The sequence below is a fragment of the Carettochelys insculpta genome, chromosome 4 (genome assembly GCF_033958435.1).
Source record: "Carettochelys insculpta isolate YL-2023 chromosome 4, ASM3395843v1, whole genome shotgun sequence".
Lineage (NCBI taxonomy): Eukaryota > Metazoa > Chordata > Testudines > Carettochelyidae > Carettochelys > Carettochelys insculpta.
The window spans coordinates 106,895,601-106,923,558 of NC_134140.1; the positions used below are offsets into that span (position 1 = coordinate 106,895,601).

General features: G+C 43.9%; 1 protein-coding gene across 1 annotated transcript in view; it reads right to left on the reverse strand.

Annotated features, from left to right (window-relative positions):
• Positions 1 to 17,070, reverse strand: part of AP1AR (adaptor related protein complex 1 associated regulatory protein) — a 33,595-nt gene extending 16,525 nt beyond the window's left edge. The window contains exons 1-4 of the mRNA XM_074993428.1: positions 13,635 to 17,070; positions 8,073 to 8,121; positions 3,801 to 3,827; positions 1,326 to 1,351 (exon numbers count right to left, since the gene is read on the reverse strand). Of these exons, the coding sequence (XP_074849529.1) occupies positions 1,326 to 1,351; positions 3,801 to 3,827; positions 8,073 to 8,121; positions 13,635 to 13,711 (179 nt within the window). The 5' untranslated portion in view covers positions 13,712 to 17,070. The remainder of the gene's footprint in view (positions 1 to 1,325; positions 1,352 to 3,800; positions 3,828 to 8,072; positions 8,122 to 13,634) is intronic.
• Between the last annotated feature and the right edge of the window lie 10,888 nt (positions 17,071 to 27,958).

The following is a 27,958-nucleotide window of genomic DNA, read 5'->3' on the forward strand; positions in this document are numbered from 1 at the left end:
ACAACAGTAGCTTAAATAAAATAAATGTTGAGCAGGCTCAAACATCAGCAATTTTGATGTATATTATACAGATCCACCTTCAGTTAATTTACTAACATTCAGTTAAATTTAAAAATGCATTTATGCATCATAACTGAAATACACTTACATAACATCTACATTGTGAAGAAAACTGAAAACTTGTGAGGGAAAAATGTCAAGTGCCACAAACTTTTAAAGAACCTGAAACTTATAGTTTGGAATATACATCAAGAGATTTACTATTTTTCTGTTGTGGACTACTGAAAAAAATGTTGCTTTATTCTGATTTATTTAAATCTATTGACTCAGATGCCAACCTTATTCTGAATTTTTTTCATAGATGTCCCTAAAAATCTAAGAGTTTGTTTGGATCAGGCACCAATACCAAAGCTGCAAAGCTAAGTACAAGTAGGGGGTTAAGAGAAACATTCTGAATGCTTGTGGTGAATTTTACACACACTCCTATTTAGGTTAAGAGTAACAGCAACCTCCCACTACCAAAACCTATGACCTTTCCCTCTGTTCCCAGCTCTTCTCGAAACCAGTCCAAGACTTCTCTCCAACCTTCCTGACTCCCACCCTCAAGTATGGAAAAGGGGAGGATTAGCCCTGGGAAAGCTGCCTTAATTTCCTTCTCCAGATATGGTCTCTGGCCTTCTTCCTTTGATGATTCTTCCTTCATTGCATAACCTCTCTGTCCTCCTCTGTCACTGTGCCTCTGACTTTTCTGCCCCCACAGGCTGTGCGGCAAGGATTGGATAACAAGCAAGCTCTTCTCAGTGTCTCTGGAGTCTGGGCTGCTAGATTTAGCACCCAAGTAATACTACACATGAATAAAACCCCATGGCATAGTTGTGGATAACTCAGGTCAACTGATTTAGGCTTGAGGATTGGGGGGGGGGGGGGGGAAGAAGTATAATTGTTTTGTTAGTCTTTAAAGTGCTACTTGACTGCTTTTTTATTGTTTGAGCTGGAGTTGAAGCCCGAACTCTGGGCCCCTTCACCCTCACACATTCAAAATATTGCTTTCAATAGCCTCACTTCATAGTCTATGTATGGAGGAGGGCTGTCATTACTATTGCCGAAACTTCATTAAAAAGTATTTTAAACTACATTAAAATAAATCTGTGCTACACATACTGAAGTCTTGTAAGTGCACAGTTACCCACTGTAGTTGGATGACTGTCTACTGCTAGAATTCTCAGGCATCGGTTAAGTGAGAAGTCAGCATTGAGTTCTTCTGGTCACATGCTGAACATGATGGACACTCACTGCTAAAAAGTTCTTGAAACAGAATATCTTACCTCTGACTGCTTCCTGGGCTCTCTCCCTGTAAAATATAAAATCAGCATGATTGAGATAATCCATTATATACTTTTAAAAATACAAACTATGAACTTACATTTATTAAAAAGCTCTACACTTTCACACACAACTTAAGCTCAAAATACCCACATTTAATTACAATGAAGAGTCCTGTAGTATCTTAAAGAGTAACATTTATTTGGGTAGAAGCTTTCATGGGAGCTTTTGTATAAATAAAATCTGTTAGTTTTTAAGGTGCCACAGGACTCCTCATTGTTTTTGCAAATACAAACTCATGTGGCTCTGTCTCTGAGGTACAAGTAACCCCTAGTGGGAATGAGGTACAAGTATCCCCTTTTTCCATCTCCTCCTTTCTAAGTAAAAGGGAGCTAGGCTCAGCCTGTCAGTTCTGTGAAAAAACTGTGATACCTTGAGAAAGGAGGGTTTTTCGTATACAGCTAGATCATACAGTAGATCCTCTGCTAAGCACCCCAGCTTGTTTTGGCCCTGAAATAGCCTCTGAGATTAGGGTTTTATCCCCAACCCTCTCCTCCCTTTCTGCATATCACTGGCTATCAGACACAGCTATATGGGACTTATAGAACAGGCTGTTAGGCTACACATTGAATAGCCTAACTTGTTGCCATTATCATCTTGTTATCAACTTATTGTCATTATTTAGCAGTAGAACCTGGGCAACTGTGGTAGTGTCCACGGATGAAGAAAGCTCCACGGTTGGTGCCTGAAAAACTGCAGATTCTGGAAGACTTCACGGCAAAGTCTCCACACTTCCTAGTTTGTCCACTTAGCTAGTTTTCCCTTACAGCATGCTTCTCCCAGATGTGACTTGCTGGAATTTTCACATGGGCTGAAAAAAATACACCTCTGGTTGTGAGGGACAGAGAAAAGTGCGGGACTGCAAAAGAATATGCTGGATTATTATTATGGCGGGAATTATGAAAAACAGTGAATCAGGTGTAAATCAGCAGGGGTAGCCTATGTAACTAAAAAGAGTATAAATCCTTGGTTAGCTAGAATTTTTTTTTGGTAAAGCACAAATGCTGCTTGTAACAGTGAGTGTTGGAAGCCCAGCATGTTTTTATACAGAGAACCTGAACTATTGAAAGCTCTAACTTGAATTGACAGAAGCTCTGGACTTAGTGTCCTTAGTCTCATCTAGGAATTGCGTGGGTAGGAGTTACTCTGATAATGTATCCACTAAATTTCTGAAGCCTAGCATAGGGAGGGGGAGTTCACTAATGGTACAGAGAGTTGTTTTAGTCCATCATGTACCGCAATTTAGAATTTTTGAAGAAAAGTAGTAAATGGGATTTCTGTATCAATAAGCCTCTTTTCCCTACTATCTGGCAACTGATTTTCCCCACCCACCCACAAAATAAATGCCATTCATGAGGTACACTTTATAAAACTTCAGCGACCGGAAGGAAATTGGACTTTGTCCATGTGACCCATAATGCATTCAAAGACACACAGTAACCTGGCATAACAGTAAAATTACTGCCTATATGCTGTACATACTAGACTTGCTCTGTCAGTATTTTGCTATCTAAGATGAACTTGTTTAAATTTTGGTACCACAAAATTGATCTATGTTACACCTTCAATAAACGGGATTGGCGTCCCTTGTAATTCAAATGTTTGAACCTGAGCAGTAATCTACGAAGTGTGGGTTTATGATGGATACTAACACAGTTCAAGCATACACTAGGTAAAAAGTAGCATTTTCAACCACTTGTGACGTGGGACTAGTTCTGTGACTGCTGTGGAGAAGTGTCCTTGTACAACAGTTTTAAATAAGCTTATACAGTCTGTTCACAACATTGGTAGCACACATCAGTCACTGGCTTCTCTTGAATAGCCCACCAGTTTTCTCAAATGGAACACGGACTGTTTCTGGCATAGCTTAGTCTTTTCTCTTGTCAAGTTTACAAAAAAAAAAGACCCTTTAAAATTAACCTAGTAAGTTTTTGAGACTCTCTTGTGCCTTAGAACTTGGCCAATCTTGTACACCATTTTGACTGGAACAAATCTCTCTGGAGGTACCACAGTGGTTGGTTTTACCGCCCAGAATCAGTAAAGGGACTATAATGGACAAAATCGGTTCTAGAGACAAGACATTCCACAGGTCCAAAATAGGCCTCATCTCAACAGTTCCAAACAAATACACATTGATGATAATGGACAATATTTGGCTAGTCATGTTAACAAACACAGAGGTCTCTAAGTCCAAAATGTTTCAGAGATAAATTAGTATTAATTACTACCGCCTTAGAGGAGTGAAATCAAGCCCCACTAGTGTCAAAGAAATACCAACAAAGTCTCCAGGAAAAAGACCAATGAACAAGTCAGCTGCAGCCAGAAGGGTGAGGAAAAGCTGTATTTTAGTACTACAGATTTTTTACAAGTGTGAAAGTTAGCTGAATTACAGAGTATCGTAAAACTCAAGTACTTACCTCATCACTTTCCACTAGATTCTCAAACTGCGAAGAAAAACAAAGTATACAAGGTTACTGACAAGCAGTCATTGCAATACAAACACCACACTGCAATGAACACAAATAAAATCAGCATATTACCTATGAGGCATATTTTATGGCAATGCTACAGCAATTAAAACAACTGAAGACAATGATATTCAATTAGCAAAAGTTCTACTTTGTGAAAAGCTATTACTTTTGGAGTGTGATCAGTTTCTCCACCACTCACAAGCAACACTTGTTGTATTCTACGCTGAAGGTAATGATTGAGTTAGAATTACAAACTTTGTTTCCTTTCATTGTATTATACAGTGTCCTGAGCAAATTGGCTGGGAGGGTAAATTATGGTTTTATTACTTAATGACTGATGAATTTGCTGAAGTTCATGTGTTCTAATATAAGAGCCATAAAACTATCACTTATAGACACAGAAGTACTGTGTATTATTATAAAAGTGCACCAAAGCCAAAAGCTGCAGTGCAAGCTACATCAAACAATAAAATTCATGACCTTTTTTCTAAAAATATTCATAGGGCAAAAATAATTACATTTTAATTTATAAAAAAAAATGAGTTGCCTATACAAAATCTGTAGGTACTTTTGTCATCACTGAAGAAATAAATACAGTAGGCCCTTGATTTACACAAGGGTTGTGTTCCCACACACCCTCACATAACTCGAATTTCGGGCAAGTCGGGGGCAGTTGGGGAAGGTTAAGCCTGGTGGTAGGTTGAGGCCTTGGGAGGGGGCAGAGTGGCTAAGCCTGGGGTGGGTTAGGGCTGCAAGGGGGGCAGGAGGGTAGAGCTGAGCCAGAGCTGCATGAGGTATGTGTGTTGTCATGTGTGAAAGAGCCGGAGCCATGTGTGGGGGTGGTGGTGAGCTGGAGCTGTGCACAGATGGTGAGCTGGGCTGCGGGGGGTTAGAACCAGGGCCGGGGGTTGTGAGCCAAAGCCGCATGCGAACAGGGTGGTTAAACCAATGCTGGGTGTGTGTGTGCGCGCGCTGAATTGAGGGGGTTGAGCCAGGGTTGAGGGGAGCAGGATTTTGAGTTGCACTTCATATGCATTAATGCAAGTTAAACGCAACTTGAAACTGTGCATTTTGAGGGTTTACTGTACTAGCACGGATGGGCAGCATGAGCTCCAGTAAGGTCAAAATTACTACAGGTTGAATGTCTCTAGTCCAGCACCCTTGAAACATGACTGGTGCCGAGCTAGATAAACTGTTGGACCATGGGAAGTCCATAGTGTTTAGCAACACTAACAATAATTCCACCCCTTCCTGGACTCTTACAAGACATTTAAGGGTAAATCACACCTATGTAAAAGCACAGAACACAGAAAGCCAGAACTGGTGGCTATAAACAAACTTTATGGGACTATGGGAAACTAAGCCATTCCCATAATAAGTGGTTGTTCAGCTTACTAAAGCCATGCCAGATTACATGTTTCCAGATGAGAGTACAGGACTAGAGAGGTTTAACCTGTACATGAAATGGCCCACTGAAGGGACAAACAGGTCTAAGCCACATAGGAGGTTTAGAAAAGGACAGAACTTTCCTTTCCCAATTAGTCTGCTGCTGCAGGCAACAGCCTCACACTGACAGATTTATGCTTCAGAAGGGGAGATTTTTATGTACACAATAACCTGTTTCCCTTGCTGGAAAAAAAAAAAAGTAAAGTAGTAATTGTAGCTACTACAAATTTATTTTCAAAAAAAAGTGCTATCTTTTCGCAAAGAGCTGTCCTTGAGTTCTTGGAACAAGAGCATGTGTGCTGTGTCAGGATTTTTAACACCTTTGGACATAATCGTCCCCGTGGGCTAGGGAAAACATGCCTTTGGCTGTGTAAAATCAATGCAGACACATGAAATTCTAAAGTGTCACAGGCTGCCATTTGGCAGCATTACCAAGTCACTTTTTGTCAGTTGGTTTCCCCGGTAACCTGAACTCATAAACAGGTATGTGAATCAAAGGCCTCTGATTGGGTGACACCTGGAGTTTCCAGAACCTTCCCTGAATCAGAAGACCTTGTTGAAAACTGTGCAAATATGATAATCATGTCATGAATGATTCATGAGACTGCTCTATATAAGTAGAGCTCAGAGCTCACTCAGGGCTCTCTCTCTCTCACTCACTCCAGTAGGGGGCTGACAGCAGAAAGGTGTGGCTGCACAGAGCTGAGCTGAATCACTCTTGGCGTGGCTGCACAGCAGCGTCCACCTGACTGAAGTCACTTCTGGTGTGGCTGCACAGCAGTGTCCAGCTAGCTGAATCACGGAGCGAATCACTCTGTGTGGCTGCCTAGGCAGCGTCCACCAGAGCTAAAATCACTAACGGCACTGCCACACCACTGCTGTGTCAGCCGCCCAGAGTGCCGCCTTTACCATCTGAGGCACAAGATTTCTCACTGCCACCGCTCCCTAGCAGCAGCTCTCCCTCAGCGCTCTCAAAAAATCATCTCTTCACAGCGCTACCAGGCAGCAGCAAGCAGCCTCACAGGGAAGTGACCAGGTGGCGAACTGGCCCACCTCACGGTGGGTACTGCGCACCCGGTCACGGAACCTGGGGCCACCATCTTGTCTTCACCAGCTGCTACCTACAACTCCACCAGATTGGACCTCAACTTACCTGATTGTGACTACTACTATCGGACTTGACACGTAAACTCTACCCTCTAACACTGAACAGGACACTAGCCTGGGACACTGGGACCCTCTGTGAGGGAGCGGGGGGTTGCTCCTCCATTGTTCACCCTCCCTGACGGAGGAGCGGAAATACCTGGGGGCCTGACAGCCCAGGCTGGGATGTTACTTTGACTATTTTAAAACCCCATTTAATTAATAGCTCATTGTTGTTATTATTCATTTATACAGTATTGTTAGCATTTATTATAGTAGTAGTGTTATCATAATTGTTGTTTCTAATAAGGCAAAGGCTTGACCTTCCTCCCCCCTCTTACCTAACCCATATCTATATATAAATATAAATAAATATTGCAGGTGTAGGCATAGCCACCCTGCCTCCCCAATCGCTGTTCACCCTAAGGGACCTGAGGAAGAGCCTATTGCCTCCCAGGTATCCTCTAGTTAGGCTTACTGGAGTAGCGCCCCCCCCCAAGAAGAGGGACAGCCCTGACAGCCTCCTAGCCCTAACCCCTTGGGGCAGGCTAGCACCCTGCCCCCGGTAGGGGGTGAGGCCAGCAACTTCACCCCTCCTTTCTAAAGGGAACAGTGGAGATCTAAAACCCCTTATTCCTGATTATACTTACCCATACTCACTATCCTAATTTACCTTTTTTGCCTTCCGGTAAAATAAAATCTAAAGACATCTGACAGGAATCAGCAAGGGCACAATGTTTATCGTAAGTTTATAAGTTAGCCATTTAGATTTGATACATTTTAAATTTGATGGTGTTCCTCAAATAAAAATTTTAGTTACTTTGTTTTAACTTTAACCCTTGTCCTGGTCTCCTTGTCTCTGCCAGCCACTTCCTTCCAGGAGGCCTTAGCGGGAACCAGAGCGTACCGGGGTGGCACTCTCCTGTCTTGGGGTTGCAGCAGGATTCTGGTTCAGGTCCTGGGACCTGTGAACAGGAGGTTCACGCCCTCCTTGTTCAGGGACTCATTTAGATACCCATATTAATAACCTGTCCGTCAAGAGAGTCCTGTCATGCTGTAGCACCATGCTCTACGAACATACTCAACCTTTGTATGTCCCTGAACTTGAGAAGCTAGGCAAGAGACATACACACTGCCTTTAGCTAAAGAGATAGCCTTTGATAGTGCAATTCCTTGCCTTGCTTGAAATTCAGGATTTTCTTCTCAACACTGGACAGTTTCTGGATCTTGGGAGAAGGCTTCTGCGATCCAGCAATGGAAGATTAAATTGGGATGAATTTACAATGGTAAAATTGTGATAAGTTTCACTCCCAGCATAAGTGTGATGGAAGCTATAGTATAGAAAGCACTTTAGAATTTTTGCTACTCTCTTATCTGCTGCGGATAGGGCATTTGGTTCCTACAGGCATTACAGCTTAGAATACTGATGTGTTTAATTCTTTTTACTTGGACAACGGAAGTGGCAAGACAACTGCTATTTCATTATTTACTTATTGTTTTAGTCTGGCATAATGTTAAGAAGTTCCACTTTGTGCAAACGAAAACAAGCACCAGAAAGTCTGGTTAGGATATAACTTTTTAAGAAGTTTTTAAGGCTGGGGGGACGACGACGAGGGACGACGGACTTACCTCTATAGTGAAGTGTTCTCCAGTTGAATGTGTTCTAAAATACTTTGATCTGGAAAATAAAGCCATGATTTCGCCGCAGGTTAGTAGCCCTCAATATCTTCTTAAAATAGTCTAAAAATTATTTATGAAAGAATGGCCATGTCTACACTAGCCAAAAACTTCAAAATGGCCATGCAAATGGCCATTTCGAAGTTTACTAATGAAGCGATGAAATACATATTCAGCGCCTCATTAGCATGAGGGCGGCCGCGGCACTTCGAAATTGATGTGGCTTGCCGCTGCGTGGCTCGTCCAGACAGGGCTCCTTTTCAAAAGGACCCTGGCTACTTCGAAGTCCCCTTATTCCTATGAAGAGATAGCAATAAGGGAACTTCGAAGTAGCTGGTGTCCTTTCAAAAAGGAGCTCCGTCTGGACGAGTCACGTCAATTTCGAAGTGCTGCAGCTGCCCACATGCTAATGAGGCGCTGAATATGTATTTCAGCGCTTCATGAGTAAACTTTGAAATGGCCATTTGTATGGCGATTTCGAAGTTTCTGGCTAGTGTAGACACGGCCAATGAAACAAGGTCTGATAGTTACACTGGTACCATTTTTAAGCAGTTCAAGAGCAAAATACTTCAAAAGAAATGAGTTAATCTTAATGTTAAGCCAATTTACCACCATTATTAACAGAATTATATTAACTGATGCACTCAGTTACAGGGGAGACAAACTGGATTATGAAAATACTTGTGTGCAGACAGAATTTTTTTTTTAAATGGAAAGAGGGTGTAAACAGAATTATTCCTTCACTGGGAAAGGAATTTATATCTATAACGATGTCCAGTTTATGTATCAGGACCACTTCACATTTATCTGTGCTCTTCAAGGCAGGCCATTTTGGCTAGCCTCTCAAAAACTCATTGCTCACAGTCTGACTCATTATGCCTACTACTACCAGTACGTAACAAAGGCCTGTTTGGCGAATGGTGCAGTAAACCGTCAAGTTACACAGGGGTTGTGTCCCATGTAACTCAATTTTTTGTGTAAGTTGAGGGGAGATGGGAACCAGGCTGCTGCCCAATTCCCAGGTCCCCTGGGCTTGCAGGAGCCAGGAACCAGGGTCTGCCTGGTTTCTGTCTCCCCACCACTTGCAGGATCTGTGAAACTGACCAGCACATGGCTGGTCAGTTTCCCAGGTCCCCAACCAAGCTGCAGCCTGGCTCTCATCTCCCCTCCCCTTGCAGAGCCCGGAAACTAACCAGGGCAGCAGCCTAGGTCAGTTTTGGGGCTCCAGTCAGTGGACGGGTGCCAGGAATCGTGGGCAGCTTCAATCCCAGCTCCCCATCGCTCTGGGGACTGGGAAACTGCTCCAGTCAGGGGCAGCAGCCTGACTAGCAGCTGCCACCCTGACAGGAGCAGGAAACTGCTCCTTTTAGGCACAGCAAGAGTTAGGCTGCTATCCCTAAGAGAAGCAGTTTCCCCATTCCTGTCAGGGTCGGCAGTAACGTTAACCCAAGACACATGCAACATGGTTGTGTGTATCTTGAGGGTCTACTGAAGCTGTGTCTACACTAGGAAATAAAGTCATATTTATTGAAGTAGACTTTATTCCACTGGATTTTATTAAGTTGATGGTGAGTGTCCACATGTTTAGAATCGGAGGGGTAGCTGTGTTAGTCTGGATCTGTAACAGCAACGAAGGGTCCTGTGGCACCTTATAGACTAACAGAAAAGTTTTGAGCATGAGCTTTCGTGAGCACAGACTCTCAGCATCTGATGAAGTGAGTCTGTGCTCACGAAAGCTCATGCTCAAAACTTTTCTGTTAGTCTATAAGGTGCCCCAGGACACTTTGTTGCTGTCACATGTTTAGAAAGTCTGTCGCCATTACCTTTGCTAACTTTGACTGTCAGCAGTGCATTGTGGTTACAGAAGACATAAGGACATTGGGCACCTCTCAAGGTATGGAATAGAGTGAATAAGAAAAGAATGGTGAAAATGTAGCTTTCACCACCCTTTCCATTCCTATCTACTTGACCTGAAAAGATGAAAACAATACTCGTGTGCACACATTTGTTACTTTCTGATATTCTCTATTTAAATACCGATAATTTAATTATTTTCTTGAAGGAACATTTACAAGAAAAGGCTACAGTATTACTTTGTTTCTCTATTTCTTGCATCTCACAACAAGAACTTTATAGCTGTTCACATTTACACCTCCCTGGAAGGTGTAAATAAGCTAAATAAAATCTTGTTGCATATTCATACTGGTGGATTTTTATGTTAAAATCTTGTTAATATACATGCAAGAACAGAGGAACATGAAAAAAATTAACCTTATTTTGATTTTTTACATCAGTGACAAAAATGTCTGCACTTTAAACTTATTATGGAAAGGACAGCCAAACAGTGCCAGGGGCACTAATTATACTTATTCACCCCCAGCTGCCTTTTATGAACGATGTGATCACTCTAGGAGCAAACAGAAAAGGACTTATGATTGAGGACAGGAACGTATTAAACCTGACCTACTTTTTAATTATGGCTCCAGGTCACAGACATCAAGTTTTACTTGAAAAGCAATATTAACAGAATACAGAATTGTTTCAGGATACAATTAAAAATGATACAAATGGTAAAAAGCAAAACAAAAAAAGACCAAATTCTGTAGATTACCAGGCAACTCTGACAACCTTGTTGTTTCCACTGAGAACTCAATTACTACAGTAATTCAAAAGTTATTTTAAAATCTCAATTTCACACAAAGACAAGTGAAATTTATACAAGTAGCTATGAAGTACTTGGAGAGCATCATATATAAGTACACTAATGTGCAAAATAAATAATAAGGAATTCTTTCAGTTATCCTGAGCATTTACAAAACCTCTCCAATTTTACAGTTAAAAAGACTTCACTCAATACAGTGAAAGTGAAATGCTGATTTTCTCAAGAGGCTAATCCTTCTACCACTGAGTTACTATTACCTTTATGGGAAAAACATCAGATTCCACAAGTATGGATCTGTGTACATTAATAGTATGGTTTGTAACCAGGGATTTTCACCAATTTTATCAGTAAAATTCACTTCACAAGGCACGTACTACAGAGGTTTTCAGAATTCTTTAAGCCTCTCAATTAATACCATAATAGTCTCTCCCAACTGATCTGTGAAACATTTACAAGATTCCATTACCATAAAGTGATACTATTGGTTGAACCTCTCTAGTCCAGCACCCTTGGCACCAGACTGATGTTGAATGAGAGAATTTGCCAGATCACGAGAAGTCAATAAGCAGCATTACTCACACTTGCACTGCTTACTGCTCTTAGACCACATCTGGGGGTAAATTAGCATTAAACAGCATCCCTGAATACTGAGAGCCAGGTGTGGTGGCATATTTTATGGGGTCACAGCTAACTTGGCCACACATATAAGAAATAGTCATACAACTAATTAAAATCATGCCAGATTATGGATGCTGCTGGACAGGTGTGTGCCAGATTAGAGAGGTTTAACCTGTAGCGGCAAAGAAGCTAACCAATATGTATTTGCTAGTTATCCAGATAACATATGCAAAGGCATAACCTGATCTCTCTGCATAACATGGCAACTTCAAGATTTAGGCTCAGTCAACACAAATCCAAATGAAAGCAAGTTCCCAGGAACTATTTTTTCCCCCAATTCCTCATTTACTAGTTTTCTCGAAACTCTCACTTCCTGCTTTCAGATAACTACCTCAAAGAATGATCAATAATGGACATTTACATTTTAGCAATAAAGGAACTCCACTAAACATACCTGAGTAGAGATAGGTCTGAACTCACAAGGGTGTCACCAACATAATCCCAGCACACAATATCAACTGACTCAAGTTTAGCTTGGATGGCAGTATCCTTCAAAACATTTTATATGATTTCTGTGGGACTTACTGGAATCTCTCCGATATCTCTACAAAGTACTGGAGACACTCCCTATGTCTCTTTAGTACTCAGAATGATTATCTGGCACTGGTGGACATTATGACAGTCAGATAATCAGTGTTAGGTACCAAGGCATCTATTAAACTTGGGTGTTGCAGCCCTAAGTAGTGTAGACATAATCTGAGTCTATTTATGGTAGTATAACTTATATTGCTCAGGAGCGTGAATGACAAAAGTTCTGCTGAAAAAGGGGTGTCCATACCGGTGCTTATGTTAGAGGGAGAGCTTATATGGCTTTTATTGCAGGGGTTATAAATTCCCATTGGAGAATAAAGGATTTACTTTGTAAAAGTAACAAATTCTCTACTCCCAGCAGCAAGTTTTCAGTAACATTAGCAATAGAATCGTAGGGCTCATTTCCACTAGAAATGAAGATCAACCCACACACCCTGCTCAAGAGCATGGAAAATGCACAACCCTGAATGGCATAAGTAAAATAATCTAAATCCATGTATGGACAGCACTAGCATGATAGATGCTACCTTTGGTCAACCTATCATCTTGGGAAAACTGGATTATCTACACTAATGGGGAAAGTCCTCCTGTGGGTTTAAGTAATGTCCACAACAGTGGTGGGGAACCCCTGGCCTGCAGTCTGGATCTGGACCATGACTTGTCCAGATCTAGACCCTGAGGCTCAGGGGAGCTCCCCTCCATGGTACCTGGCCCATGACAGATGGAAAGTGTGGAGCCCTGAGCCTCGTGGGCAGGATCAGGCAAGCTGCATTCTGGATCCAAATCACATCCAGACCCCCCACACCCCTAACCCCCACCTGCCCGGAGCCCACTTCCCCCTCCCAGCCAGATTCCCCATCGGCACCCTGCTTCTGAACCCTCCCTCCCAGACCATTAACCCCACCCTGACCTTTCCCTTCCAGACCCTACACTCTCCTGCACCCTTCCTCTCACCTAAACCACACACCCAGCCTCCTCCTGCATCCCCTCCCATGCAGACCCTCCACTCCTCTCCTAAAACTCCCTGCACCCACAGCCCACTCCTGCACCCTCCCTTCCGCCTCGAGCCCTGGCCTCACACAGACGGGACCCATAGCAGCGAGGGTGCTTCTGGCTTTGCACTACTGTGGCTCCTGACTGGCCTGCCTACGGCCGGTGGCCCCCGACCCAAAAGAGTTTCCCCACCCCGATCTACCCGGAAGCACTGCAAGCGCGAGGGACCACCCAGCCGCTGTGTCACACAACGGGATTCTGTCCAGGCCCGAGCTGGGTCACCTCCCAGAGCGTCCTCCAGGCCACAGCACCACCTCCCCCTGCCGCCGTAAGCCACCCCGGACCCGCCGCCCGGCCCGTGGCCCCGCAGCTCCCTTCACATCTGTGCCAGCCGCTCCGGCTCATGGCGGGGGCGGGGTCCGTCTCCCGGGGGAAGAGAGACCAGCCCGCCTCAAGTACCACTGGGGACCGCCGCCGTGCAGTAGCCAGGCCCGTCCGCCTCCCGGGGGTGGGAGCGCGGGGTAACGGCCGATGCCGGCCAGCAAGGTCGGCGAGGAGCCGGTAGGAGCTCCCGCACCCCAGCGGTCACCGGGCGGAGCCAGCCCGGCCCGGCACCTCCCCGCCCCAGGGGGCCGCTCCTTCCGCCTTACCCTCCGCCACGCTGGATCCGCCCCGCTTCTCTCCGCCAGAAGAGGCCGCAGCACCACTGCGCCCAGCAGTTCCCCATCGCATAGTGGGGGCGGCCCCCAGCCTCGGCCCGACCGCGGCCGTTACCAGCCGCCGCCAGCAATCAAACGGCCTCTCCGCGGCGCGCGCCACCGCCGCCCAACGGCAGCGGCATCAACGGCGGAGAGGGAGGGACGGCTCTGCTCGAGGCGGCGGCGGCGGCGCCTGCGCTAGCTGCGGAGGGGGAAGAAGCGCCCGGCTGGAGCGCCCCTCATGGCCCCATCGCTTCTCCCGCGGCTAGCACAGCCGCCGGCCCGCTGCCCCCGAGTGCCGCATGCGGCCCACGCCGGCCCCGCCCCCACGGCGAGAGGAGGGGGCAGGTGCGAGCATGCGTGGTAGGGCAGAGTCCTTCCTGCGCCCCCGCGCCCCTCTCCCCACGCAAGGTTCGTTCCGCCCTAGGGACCGTTGCACTCGCTCCCTGTTGGCTCCGTGCCGAAGGGGCCCCCCCGCCTCCAGTCCCTGGACCCACTCCTGCTCTGCCCCCTTCCCGGGCAGGGCTGGCGACCCCCCCAGCTGTGTGCTGGCAATGAAGGGTAGCCTTTAATGCAGGCGCACGTGCTGACCCCCGGGCCCTGCTAGGCGCCTGGCCTACATGGCTTAGGAAGGGGGCCTTGGGAGAAGAGGTGGGATGGGGGAAGAGGCGAGGTGGGGTCCTGAGGCAAAGGAGTGTCCTGGCCCTTCCGTGGGCTGGGGGTACTCATGTGGCTAATGTCCCCCATTTTCTCCCTCACCCATTGTCCCTGCTTTAATTAGAGCCTGGTGGCAACGCTAGACAAAACTTGCATCAATTACTGGACTGAGCATTAACAAGGGAGAGGCTAAGACAATGAGGATCGACCAGTCTAACACCACCATCACACAGGGAGGGGGTGACCTGGAGAAAGTGGAGCAGTTCACCAACTTGGGAAGTATTATGGGCAGAGATGGAGGAACAGACAAGGATACTAATGCTAGGCTAGGGAAAGCAACAGCTTCATTCAAGACTCATCATCCCATGTAGAGTTCACAAATAATATCTGTGAAGATGAAACTATGGATCTTCAACACAAATGTGAACGGTGTAGTCTTGTATGGATGCAAGATCTGGTGCACTACTAAAAAGTCTTCAGATCGCAAGCTACAGACATTCATAAACAGTTGCCTGACGTACATCCTTCACATCACATAACAAGACTTGGTCACAAATGAGAAGCTTTGGAACAGAGCAGGACAAGAACTACCGTATGTTCAAATCAAGGGACAAAAGTAGGAATGTCTAGGCCAAACTCTCAGAGAACAATTGTCCAGCATAGTTCGTCTAGCTCTCACATGGAACCCACAAGGAAAATGCAAAAGAGGAAGACCTTGGGCAATGTGGAGAAGATCTGCTGTGATTGAAGGACAACTGGGGTACTCCTGGAGTCCCAAGATTTGTCTCGAGCCAGAGAGAAATGGAGAAGACTTGTAGAAGACGTATGCTCCACTTGGAGTACAAGGGTTTAAATCAGTCATGTAATGAAATCCCTATGAGAATATCCCACCACAACTGGCATCTTTACCTCAAGTTTTCAAAAAAACCCATGAGGCATGGTCTGTAAAAAGCATGAGAAGGGCCTGAAAACACCATGATACTTAAAATAAATAAATAAATAAATAAAAAGGTGCAGGTTGCCTTCCTTCAGGCTTGTTATGTTCTTGGTATCAAGCTTTTTGTCTTCAAAGCTTAAGGTCCTTTTTAAATTAAAAAAGGAAGAATCTCAAAGGCCACTTTGTGAGATACACACTAAAGCTACGAGAACTGACAGTGTAAGGTGGCCTTACTAGGTTTTCAAAGAACTAGAGATTCACATTAAAGAGGAACGTGTGCAGAGTGGTGCACAAAAGAGGGAAATTTGGTCTCAGACTGAAGGCTTCACAGATCATGACCACCACCAGGGGCATGATACAAATATGGAAAAGGATCCACTGTATGGTGCAGAACACCAGAACTTTCTTTGGAGTTAGGAGTCTGGCTTTTCTGTTGTGTATAAACTGCAGCTTGTTTACCTGTACATTTTGATCTGAGGTATATGATACTGAAGCACTTCTAGCTAGATGTAACTGGCTGACTAATACACTGCTTCAGCAGATGCTATTCTCTAGCTCAGAGAAGCTGGAAGAAGGCAATCCTGATGATGCAAATAAGCATCCAGAAATAATGAAGAATCCAATTCCACCCCAAGACCATGTGCCACTTTGAGCTTCGGTGGGCAAATGCCATTAACTATAAAACCAAAATTAAAGTAGTTGTGCATGTTTGTCATCCTCATCTGCACTCTATGTTACTTATCTTCTTAGATTCTAAATTCTTCAGGTGACAGGCCATGTTTCTTAATTATTCAGAGTACTTAGCAAGATGGTACCCCATTCTGATTATGGCTTTTTTAGTATGAGGCTCCATCCCTGACCCCTGTCATTGGAGATGGAGCTAAATAGGAGGATCAGAAAAGCAGTCACAACTCTGTCCAGACTCAGCAAGAGAGTGCAGAATAACATCAAGTTGTACACCCACACCAAAATGCAAGTCTACAGAGCCTGCGTCCTCAGCACCCTCCTTTACGGCAGTGAGTCTTGGACCCTGTACACCTGCTAGGAAAAGAGGCTGAATGTCTTCCACTTGCACTGCCTCAGGCGCATCCTTGGAATGTCACGGAAGGACAGAGTGTCCAACACCGCCATCCTAGAGCAAGCTGGAATCCCAGCCATGTACACCCTCCTGAGGCAGCAGCAGCTCTGCTGGCTTGGCCACATCCACAGGATGAATGATGGAAGGATCCCAAAAGACAGCCTGTATGGCGAGCTAGCCTCTGGCAAAAGACCTCCCGGATGCCCCCAGTTGCGCTACAAAGATGTTTGCAAGAGGGACCTCAGGGAGGTAGACATTGAGCCGGAAAGCTGGGAGGAGCTGGCAGACAATCGCAGCAGATGGAGGCAGGAACTACACAAGGGGCTTAAGAAGGGTGAGATGAGGATCAGACAGCTAGCAGAGGAGAAGCGAGCCCACAGAAAGCACAGTAAGGACCTGCCAGACACCCATTACACATGCAACAGATTCAGCAAGGACTGTCACTCTCGTGTGGGCCTTCACAGTCACAGCCGACGCTGCAAATGATGATCCCAAATGGAACTACGAAGGGCACGATCCATAGTCTACGTAGACTGAAGGATGCCTACTACTGGTATGAGGCTACGATACATATTAGTTCTTCAGCATGCTTTCTCCTTCACAGTAGCATCACATATATCTTTCTCAGATTTGACTTCAACTGATTCATTAATTGAGGTACTAGTACTACCCAGGTGACCAGATGTCCCAACTGTAGGGGCTTTGTTTTAAACAAATAAAACTGTGTTCTCCCCCTTGCTGATTTTTCACAGGTGGGATTTTTGGCATCTGTCAGAAAGGAAAAAAGAAAACCAATTTACTAGACTGGCAAGACCTACAGGGTCCTGGATACAGTGCAGGAACACCACATTCAGGGGTGTGGCCATTTTTTTTAAAAGGGCCATGATTTTGGAGTTTAAGTACCCAGCCTGGACACCCCACCACATCATTTATCATTTGAAAGCTCATTTTATTTACATGTAGATAAGATAGACTATGGCACTGTTGAGGGGAGCTGTAAGCCTGTAGGCAGGGGAATTAATGGTACCCAAAATGAAAAATATCATATTTGCAAAGGTCCAGACACACTGCAGCATAATGAAGGCTATAGTTTTACTGTATGAGTTAATTTCAATGTCTAACTGGTATTCATGGGCTGAAGCTATCAAACAACAACAAATTAGAAGATTTCATCTTGGTTATACATGGGCATGTTTGTTTTTTTTCAGAAGTGATGAAGCTGCTTAGCAAGTGGCAAAAATGGCAAATACCAATATTTTGCAATACACTAATGAAAAGTTTTCACATGGTATATTTTTAACTGTCAAAAATTTCAGAAAACTGTTAACATTGCCTCTATAGTTTCAGTTGACTGGTATCACACTGAAGAGAGTGCACAATAAGCAACAGATTACATGCCCATAATTTGAGCTATATACTGGGTACATAAATGTGCATACATGTCTAATGTAATGTTTCTCCAATTGCAAGCTTTAGTGCATACCTTCTAGTCTGCATAGTAGTAGGTTTTATTTGTAACTGTCTATGCATGCTGTAATAACATATGCATGTGTAAGGCTGACAAACCCAGGGACATTGTCAGAAGGGAAGAAACCTGCCACCTTATGGCTGTGTCTACACGTGCCCCAAACTTCGAAATGGCCATGCAAATGGCCATTTCGAAGTTTACTAATGAAGCGCTGAAATGCATATTCAGCGCTTCATTAGCATGCGGGCGGCAGCCGCGCTTTGAAATTGATGCTCCTTGCCGCCGCGCGTCGCGTCCAGACGGGGCTCCTTTTCGAAAGGATGCCGCCTACTTCGAAGTCCCCTTATTCCCATGAGCTCATGAGCGTCCCATGAGCGTCAATTTCGAAGTGCGGCTGCCGCCCGCATGCTAATGAAGCGCTGAATATGCATTTCAGCGCTTCATTAGTAAACTTCGAAATGGCCATTTGCATGGCCATTTCGAAGTTTGGGGCACGTGTAGACACAGCCTTAGAGGCTAAAGCTATGTGCTCTACATGAGCTAAAAGCCAGCTGGCTGTCAGCCAGGTCTGTAGAGCAGAGACTTCACACCTGTAACCCTGGAGGCACTGAGACCACTGACAAGGGAAACCGAAGTCTGCTCTACAGCCTTAGCTGAGGGGACACTGACTTTTAGCTTATGCTGCAAGGGCACACGGCTTTAGCCCTTAAGGACAGCGATTCAATCCTTCCTGTTGATGATCAGGCTCTGTCAGCCTTACACATGCAGTAAATAGCATATGAAATAGTCTAGAGACTAGATTTTTAATTTAGTGACTTATGAATGGTGGTGATAATGCTAACTACATTTTGGGAATTAAACTCTATCTGGAAGTTATAATGTATGAAGATGTGAAGGATTCAAGTCCTAAAACTTACATCAAATGACAAGGACAGGAAAAAAGAAAGGTTATTTTTCAAGAAAATGAAAGAATGCAATTTTCAAAAGTCACTAATACTAGGCAGAATTTTATCAAAACAAAAAAGTAGTTATGTAGCACTTTAAAGCCTAACAAAATAATTTATTAGGGGATGAGCTTTTGTGGGACAGACCCACTTCTTCAGATCAGCACAAAAGCTCATCACCTAATTAATTATTTTGTTAGTCTTTAAAGTGCTTCATGCTGCTTTTTTGTTTTGATAGAATACAGACTAACATGGCTCGCTCTCTGTCACTAGACAGAATTTTGTGAGGCTGGAAGCAGATGCCACGACAGATTCATTGTGCTGGTAGGCATTGGGTAAGTTGTCTGGTTTATGTAGTGGCTCCTAATACCGTAACACAGCAGTTCCTTTCAGAAATACAAGTTGAATTTGGCACATCTCAGTCTTGTATGGAACCCAGAAGAGAGACTCAGTCTGATCAGAGAGCATCATATTCACCTGACTCTCTAGCTATCAGAGCAAGCACATCATCCAGTGCTTGGGCCTTTTGCATTGTTTGCTGGGGGTGGGGAGTAGGGTGTAGGAAGCGGATTAAAAATAGCACACACATGATAAAAAGCATAACTTAGAAATCTTTGGAGAGCAGCTAATCAAAGGGAGGAAGCACTCAGAGAGGAGATAATGAGCTGAACATCTGTGAAAGACTTGATTGCTAAGTATGCAATTTATAACTCATCTTTCTTCCCCCTTGAGTATACTAACCCTGAGGAAAACCATCTATATACACTGCATCAGTACAGTCAACTTATGACATTGAATTTTATCACCTGACTGACGAGACAGAAAATGACCTCATATACACACTTTTTTCTGTCCAAGAAAATAGATAATGAAGTCCTACTTCCTTCAGCTGCAGAAACTTCAAGTTATTCCAGTAGCAAGTTAAGAACATAAGAATGTCCATACGGGTCACATCAAAGGTCCATCTAGCCCAGTATCCTGTCTTCCAACAGTAGCCAATGCCAGATGCCCTAGAGGGATAGGCGGAACAGATAATCATCAAGTGATCCTTCCCTGGTCACCCTTTCCCAGCCCTGACAAACAGGCCAGGGACACCATATCATCCCATGGAGGACAGGTCTATCGATGGCTATGAAGTTCTTCTTAAACCTGTTAAAAGTCTTGGTCTTCACGAATCCCTGGGCAGGGAGTTCCACAGATTTACTGGGTATAGAAATACTTGCTTTCATTTTCACAAAACAAAAAAGCAGTCCTGTCGCACTTCAGAGACTTAACAGTATAATTTATTAGGTGATGAGCTTTCATGGGACAGACCCACTTCAGATCTGGAAATTCCTTTTGTTTGTTTTAAACCTATTGTCTATTAATTTCATATGGTGGTTCCTTGTTCTTCTGTTCTGGGAAGGAGTAAATAACTTTTCACTATTTACTTTCACCATACCAATTAGAGGCAAGATTACAAAACAAAACAAAAACAAAACAAAACAAAAAAACAAAACAAAAACCCTGTGGTGTTTCATTCCATGTACAGTGTAGACAAAGCAAAACTACCATGATTCTATACAATGCAATAACAGCAGCAGCTTGGATAGCATCACCTAGTGATTGGACAGAGGAATTTAGTCATACACAAATGTTTTATGGAGGTTCTTCTGGCAAGTGAGCCTGATGAATAGCTTTCAAATGAACAAGCAGTTTTGTATAATGCCACTTCAATACTCCAGTCTGAAATAGTCATAAAAGAAAGCCTTAGAATTGTATCCAAAGGCAGTCATTGTTTACAGAGATCAGCTACTTTTGTTCTCTTATTGGTGCAGGAATTTGTCCTTTGGTTGATAAAGAAACATATTATTCAGTCAGAAATGAATATCATCCACCAGAAGGCAAAAGAACTGCCTTCCAGTTCCAGAGAACATGGCATTTTAACAATTCCAAAATTACCACACCACTGCACATTAGCGTTGCTGCACCTTTCTCATGAACTTGGGTCTTGGTTGCAATTTAGTTAATGTATTACAACTTCATAGATTCTGCTTCAGTTATGATGAGGTGAGGCAAGTTGAACACTAGGGCACCAAAAACAGAAGTAGGAAGACTCCAGTTAGGTATATTTATTCCAATACAACAGTACCACTTCATGCAGGTGAAAATCATGAAAGAGAACAATCTTTCCCACACAGAACTGTGTACAATGCAAGGCAAAGAAGACTATGTTATCCCCCGCACTCTTGGCAGTGATCATAATGATGAACAAGATGATGATGACAATGATGGCAATGTTATTGGCTAGAAATATCACCAGAGCTTTACATTGCCACTTACCAGTACAAATTTATTATTAGATTTTGTTTTACCCTTTCATTTGTTATGATGCTGTGAGATCACAAAGAAATCCAATTTTATGTCTAGAAATAACATATTCCTATTAAACTAACAAAAGAATGCAACTATTTCCAAGTAGTCATTTTAACATGTTGAAGGTGTAATTTGTGTCACTGTTTCTATGGTAACAGCACCACTCTTCAGTCTACATCATAGCTCATTATAAAGTACACACACCCTTTTTATGTATGTTGTGCATTTGTGGTGCATACGTTATGTCAATCAAATTGGTGGTACAGTAAATGCTTGATTCACTGGACCCCAATTTAGCAGACTTCTGAAATAACAGACTGTCCAGCAGCCTCCGCTCCATCCCAAAGCAAGTAGATGCCAGCGACTCACCAAAGCCGCTGGAACCAGTGCTGGAGCTGCTGTGGCTGGGGCTGCCATGCACTTCTCCCACCAGAGGTGAGGCATGTGTGTGAGTGATGCCTGCCCACGTACATGTCCCCACCCTGGTGGGAGGTTTCTGTGGTGGCTCCAGCAGCAGTGGCAGTCCCAGCCACAATTGTGGCAGCCCTTCCAGACACAGCGGCTCCTCCAGCCACTCCAGTGGCTCTGGTGAGTCATTGGCATTTATTTGTGGGGGAGGCACTATGGCATATACAAGGAGAACCTTGGATTTAATGGACTTTCAGCATTAATGAACTCTCCTCCCTGCCATTAGTTCATTACTTCAAGGGTTTTCTGTATCTGCCACTTAATGATTAGCTGTGTCAGCTGGTTTAAACATTTCACCTCTGTCCTTGAAAAAGTTAATGGTTCCACTCTGTAATATATATATTTTGGTACATATAGGCTACATCTACACGAGCCCCAAACTTCGAAATGGCCACGCAAATAGCCATTTTGAAGTTTAATAATGAAGCACCGAAATGCATATTCAGTGCTTCATTAGCATGCAGGTGGCCGTGGCGCTTCGAAATTGACGCGGCTTGTCCCGACGGGGCTCCTTTTTGATAGGACCCCGCCTACTTCGAAGTCCCCTTATTCCCATTAGCAGATGGAATAAGCAGAAAGGGCCAGCGGGGAGTTACAGGGAGTCAGTGGGAACTGGCAGAGAGCTGTGGGGAGCCATTGGGGGACTGTCGGAGAGCTGCAGGGAGCCAGGGTGGGTCCAGCAAGGAGCTGTGAGGAGCCAGGAGAAGCCAGCAATCTGGTTATCATAAAAGTGCAATTTGTAAATGTAGATTTTTGTTGTTACTCAACTATACTCAAACACAATATAATCTTAAACTTTAATGCCTACAAATCCACTCAGTCCTAGCTCTTGTTTAGTCAATTACTAAAAGAAAAAAGTGTGTTTAAATTTATGGGAGATAATGACTTGACTTAAACCCTTATGCTCCCAGTGGAGCATAGGTCATCTACAAGTCTCCTCCACTTCACTCAGTCTTGGGACAATACTTCTAGCTGACTCCAGGAGTTTTCCAGTTGTTGTCTCAGTAGACCTTCTCCATGTTATCTGAGGTCTTCCTTTTTTGTATTTTCCTTGTGGGTTCCATGTGAGAACTCAACGCACAATGCTGGATGATGGTTTTCTGAGAGCGTGGCTTAGCCAGCTTCACTTTCATCTCTTGATTGGAATGTCAAGTGGTACCTCAGGCATCTGCTTATGAATGTCTCTAGCTTGTAAGTTGAAGACTTTTTAGTATGCCAGGTCTTGCATCCATACAAGAGCACACACTTCACATTTTTGTTGAAGATCCACAGTTTCATCATCACATATTATTTGAGAACTCTATATGGGGTGAAGAATCTGGGGTGAATGCATCTGTTGCTTTCCCTATCCTAGCATCCTCATTGTCTTGGCCTTTCCCTATTAATGCTCAGTGCAGTCATTGAGGCAGTTCTGTCTAGTGTTGCAACCTTTTCTTCCATTCTTTTATATTAGTGTTAAAAGGAGGGCAACATTGTCAGCAACGTCAACGTCCCCAAGCTGTTCCAAAAGTGTTCACAGCTATCTGTTGTTCTGCTCATAATCAAGCCTATTGGGAGGTAACTCTATATTCTTATTTACAGTGTGAAATCAAATTGAGAACATGCATACTCATCCCTCCTTTGCAGGGGGCATTGCAAGGCCAATTATGCTAAACATTGATATCTACATTCATGCTTTGGCCATCATTCCAGAAGACATGCTTTCATGCTGATGATGCTCATTAAAAGACTTCTTTAATTAAATGTGTCAGATTATCTGTTTCCTGCTCTCACCAGCATTCTGCTATATATTTTGTGCTATAGCAGTCTGAGATGATGACCCAGCACATGCTTGTTTTGAGACCTCTTCTGCTGAAGTTTTGAGAAAGCACAAAAAGGTATCAATGTGAGATTTCTAAAGCTAGTTCTAATAATTAATAAGAATGAGAATGGAGATGCAGGCTTTCTAATCCTTCTCTGCTCATATTGCTGACAATCATGTCAAATACCACCAGGTGTGCTAATTATTATGTTAGATATCCATCTGTTCACTGAGAATGGGATTTAGGCCATCCAGTTCATTCATAATTACTACTATAATTAAGACTATAATTCTTCCCTGCTTTACGACATCAAATGTGACATTTCTGCAGGGACGCAGACATTCTCTTCAGTAGTGTGTGGGGTGGTGCTTCCGCATTCCCAAAAGGTGTGGGGCCAAGAGCAGAGGGGGTGTGGCTGGGGACAACCAGCCCTGCAGGGCTGCCTAGAGCACACCATGCCATTCCTGTGCCTCAGTTCTTGGTACTGCCTGAAGCATGCAGTTTGTCTTCCAAATAAAACAGGCATGTTTTTTTTCCATTCTGATACCATTGTGCAACTAAAATGCTGTGGAGCTTATGGCAACCTCATAAAACAAAGATCAAGTTTCCACATGTTCCCCTTCTTAAGGAAGAAAAATGAAAATCAAAAACTTCATAGCTCATGGGGCTGCTAAAAATGACTTCAGTGGCACCTTGGATGCACATGGTGCACTAATGGCATGGAGCAGTCATGAGGCATGGCATGGAAACTAATATCAGTCCAAGACTGTTTCATAAACCCCATGACTTTTGGGCCAAACATAGGCAGTTGCACAGGCTGTGTTCAGTCCCAGCTTTTCACTGATAGTATTGCTGGCTCCAGTCCCATGATACCATTGGCTCCACTTATGATAAAGGCAGCAGAGTTCACACGGCCTATGGTTCTTCTTTGATCAGATCTAGCTTATATTTTTAACATATGCTGGAAACTGAAGGCAACACATCCAACAAAGCTTGTGTTCACCCACTGCTCCCACCATCCAGCAGCCCTCACTTCTCCTAGTTCACGTACTACCCCAATAATGTACTGTTGTCAAAGCAGGCCTCTTAGCACTTCTCATTGATTCTATAATCACTTTTCTTTTCTGTGGTCCCTGCTTCTTTTTTCCAGATAATCTCAGCCCCATTTTCCTGTTTATGCAATGAACATTCAGGGCTGACAGTGCAAGTACAAATAACTAGAGTTAAATAGCAAAATGAAAGTAATCATATGAGAAAACTGATGTGTTCCTGTTTATACTCTGGTGTCCAGTTGCCACTATATACATTAAGGACTGGAACCGAAGCCACAACTCAATTTCCTGATGATGTCAGGTTGTGGTTTTTGAATGTAGCTGTACATATTTAGTCCCTTGAAACCATCAGGTCAGGAGTTCCTGCCATTAGCACAACTGTAAAATGCATTAGAACATCCTTCTGGAAAAATCTAAATTTCTGCTGACTAAGGGTTAATCATGTTTCAAGGGTAGTTTGCTCTCTGCTATTTATTCTGATGATTAGCTTTGCACACTTATTCTTTGTTCAATAATGTTTATCATCAGTTCAGGTGTGTAAAATTCCAGTTCTACAATTTAACTTACAGATGTATAATAGCACTGTTTTTGCTGTGACTAGAAAATTAAAATACTTATGACAAGTCCCTTGTTGGCCCCCTAGAGGTTCTGTGTTTTGTGGCAGATTTTTATTGCATGCCTCACTCACGGTGGGCCTTCCACTGCCTGGGGTCCTTCCAGCAGCAAGGGTCTCCACTTACAGCATCACTCTCATCATAGGCAAGTCATAAGGGGGGAGGCAGACCCCTTCAGATGTTTCTGATGTCCCCCTCCTTCTGCTAGGACATCTGTCAAGGGGAAGGGTGGGGGAAACCCAGGCCCACCCACTACTCTGGGCTTTGGCTCAGGAGCTCTAGATGGGATGCATCTGATGGGACGTTCCCTGTGCTCCACACACAGCAGCTTTTCCCTGGGCCACTTCTCCCACTGCTTCTTTCTTGCACCTTTTCCCTTGTACCTGGCTGAGCCTCTTCTGTATTTCAAACCTCAATTCTCCAGCTTCTCTTCCTGGCTCTCTCCTCTTCTCCTCTCACCCCTCTGCCAGAGGGGAAACCTTTTGTAGCTAGCCAGAAGGCCTTAAATGGGAGCTGGTGCCTGATTAGCCTTTTTGCTGCACACTGATTCTTAATGATCCCCAGCTGCCTGCCTTGGCTGCTGGGTCACACTTTGTGAGCCTAGGTAGGGAACAACAAGGCATTGACACAGCTTAACTATATTTTGCTTCCACTGCTTGTGGTCTGTCACATACTTTTTTCATGGACACAAAATTTGGGTTAAAGTTTACCAGTGCCTCTCTATGAGCACTAACTTGGTGATTTTCCTTTCTCTGGATTCCCAAACTCACTTATAAAAACTGAGGCCACTGTGTTATTTGACATGTTCACTCATTAGTACTCAGTTTGGAATGTCTCTGACTTGCCTACCAAGACTTAAAATTAAATACCATTTCTGTGAAATATTTGTAAAGTTCATGCAGGATCTTACTTCTTGCTTCATGTGTGCCATTCCAAAACTGAAAACAGTACCAGTAATCCCCCTAAATGCATGATTTTGAGTTGTACTTAATTCTGATTAACTCAAGTTAAGTGCAACTCAAAATTCCGCTCCCCCAGGCCCTGGCTAAAACTTCCCCCGTTCCCATGTGGCCCCAGTTCAACCCCCCCCCCCCATGGTCCTGGCTCACCACCCACCTCCCTGCACAGTTGTGTGGCCCTGGTTCAACTCCACCCCCTCCCCCAACTTTCCTTGCAGCCCTAATCCACCCCAATAAATATAACTCCTTTATTTGAGAAACAAAAATGCCTTAAAGAAGAAAAAAAACTTTTTACATGCTTCTTTTGAGTAAAAGTTCAGGTTCTCTTCTATTTTAATCCATGTACTTGGCAAAGGATTTATCCCAAATCATGAGCAAGAAATCCACAGAGAAGTTTTATAGTTCAGTAACACTCAATCTAAAGCTACATTCATTGTGTTGAAGTGCCAGCACCAGGACAGATGGAGGGCAGTTTGTGCTCCCTATTCAAGGTCATGGAGGCTGGATGTGGCCCTTGGCAAAGACTGGGGCAACCCTGAAAACAGCTCTCATGTGCTCTCCTGACCCAATAACCCCGCCGTGGGTCTTTGTAGGAGTAGAGAATAGCCAGGGTATAAGTCTGTCCCAGACCCACTGCTTCTCTCCTGCAGTCCACCCATGGCTTCTGTTCTGCTCATCACAGAATGCATTCATCCAGGGCTATTTTGGAGCCTGCATGAAGGTCCCTTGCTCTAGTTTTCCTGAGGACCTTTACCCCATTCTAAGGGTCTGGTTCAAAGGGGCCAAAATATCATTTTCACTCCGAGTTAGAATGGGATTACATATTAAAGCAAGCTCTGAAATGCAAATTCACAGCAAAAAATGGAGTATGGGGGAAAAAAATGCCTATCAGACAGCAATCAGCAGCACATCTCAAACTTGTCCCCTATGAACACAAAATACCAGGAATATAGTAATGAAAGCAAAAGTAGTGCCAAGTGAGGTGAAAGTGGAAATTTCCATCACAGAATGGAAACAATTATAAAACATTGTTTAGGCTTAGGAGCCTGGTTTCTTATCAGCTGCCATGGCAGCCTACAGTCATACTGCTGTGCTCGTCACTGCATAGATGTTTGCTGCAGGGAGGGTTATAAATGTAACAAAGTACTGGATATAGCTCTGCAGTTCTGATGCTAAATTCCTATTCCAGGATAAAAACAAAAAGCAGTCAAGCAGCACTTTAAAGACTAGCAAAATAGTTTATTAGGTGAGCTTTCATGGGACAGACCCACTTCTTGAGACCATAGCCATACCAGAACAGACTGTCTGGTCTAGGTATGGTCTGAAGAAATGGGTCTGTCCCATGAAAGCTCACCTAATAAACTATTTTGCTAGTCTTTAAAGTGCTACTTGACTGCTTTTTGTTTTGATAGTGTATAGATTAGCACGGCTCCCTCTCTGTTACTATTCCAGGATAAGTTTAGATCCAGTGAGAGTTTAAGTATCGGCAGCTCCATTAAAGGCAATAGACAGAATTATGCCATTTCTATTAAGGACTGAATGTGGCTCTGGGAGTTTTACCTCAGAAAGAGCTGCAGGATCAGACAAATTCCTTTTGGGTAGAAAATTCTATAGGCCTCTGTGGAGTTCCATCAGGGATGATTTTAGTCCTATTACTTTACATTGGAAGTAAGTAGAAACAGATCAACTCAAACATACGTAGATACTGTTCATACAAAGTCCCGATTCTAAGTGACATGCTTTCTGAGTTTTCTTATGAGACAGCTGGGGCTCTTGCATCTGAGAATGTGATGAGCACTATCTGAAGCCTGCGGAGAAACTGATTGCTGCTTGTCAAAGGAGAACTGAAGTGATTTTCCTTTACAGTCTGCAGTCCAAGTGAATAATGGGAAATGAGATAAGGAAGCATAAAGACATTTTTAGAGAAAGTATCATCCTACGT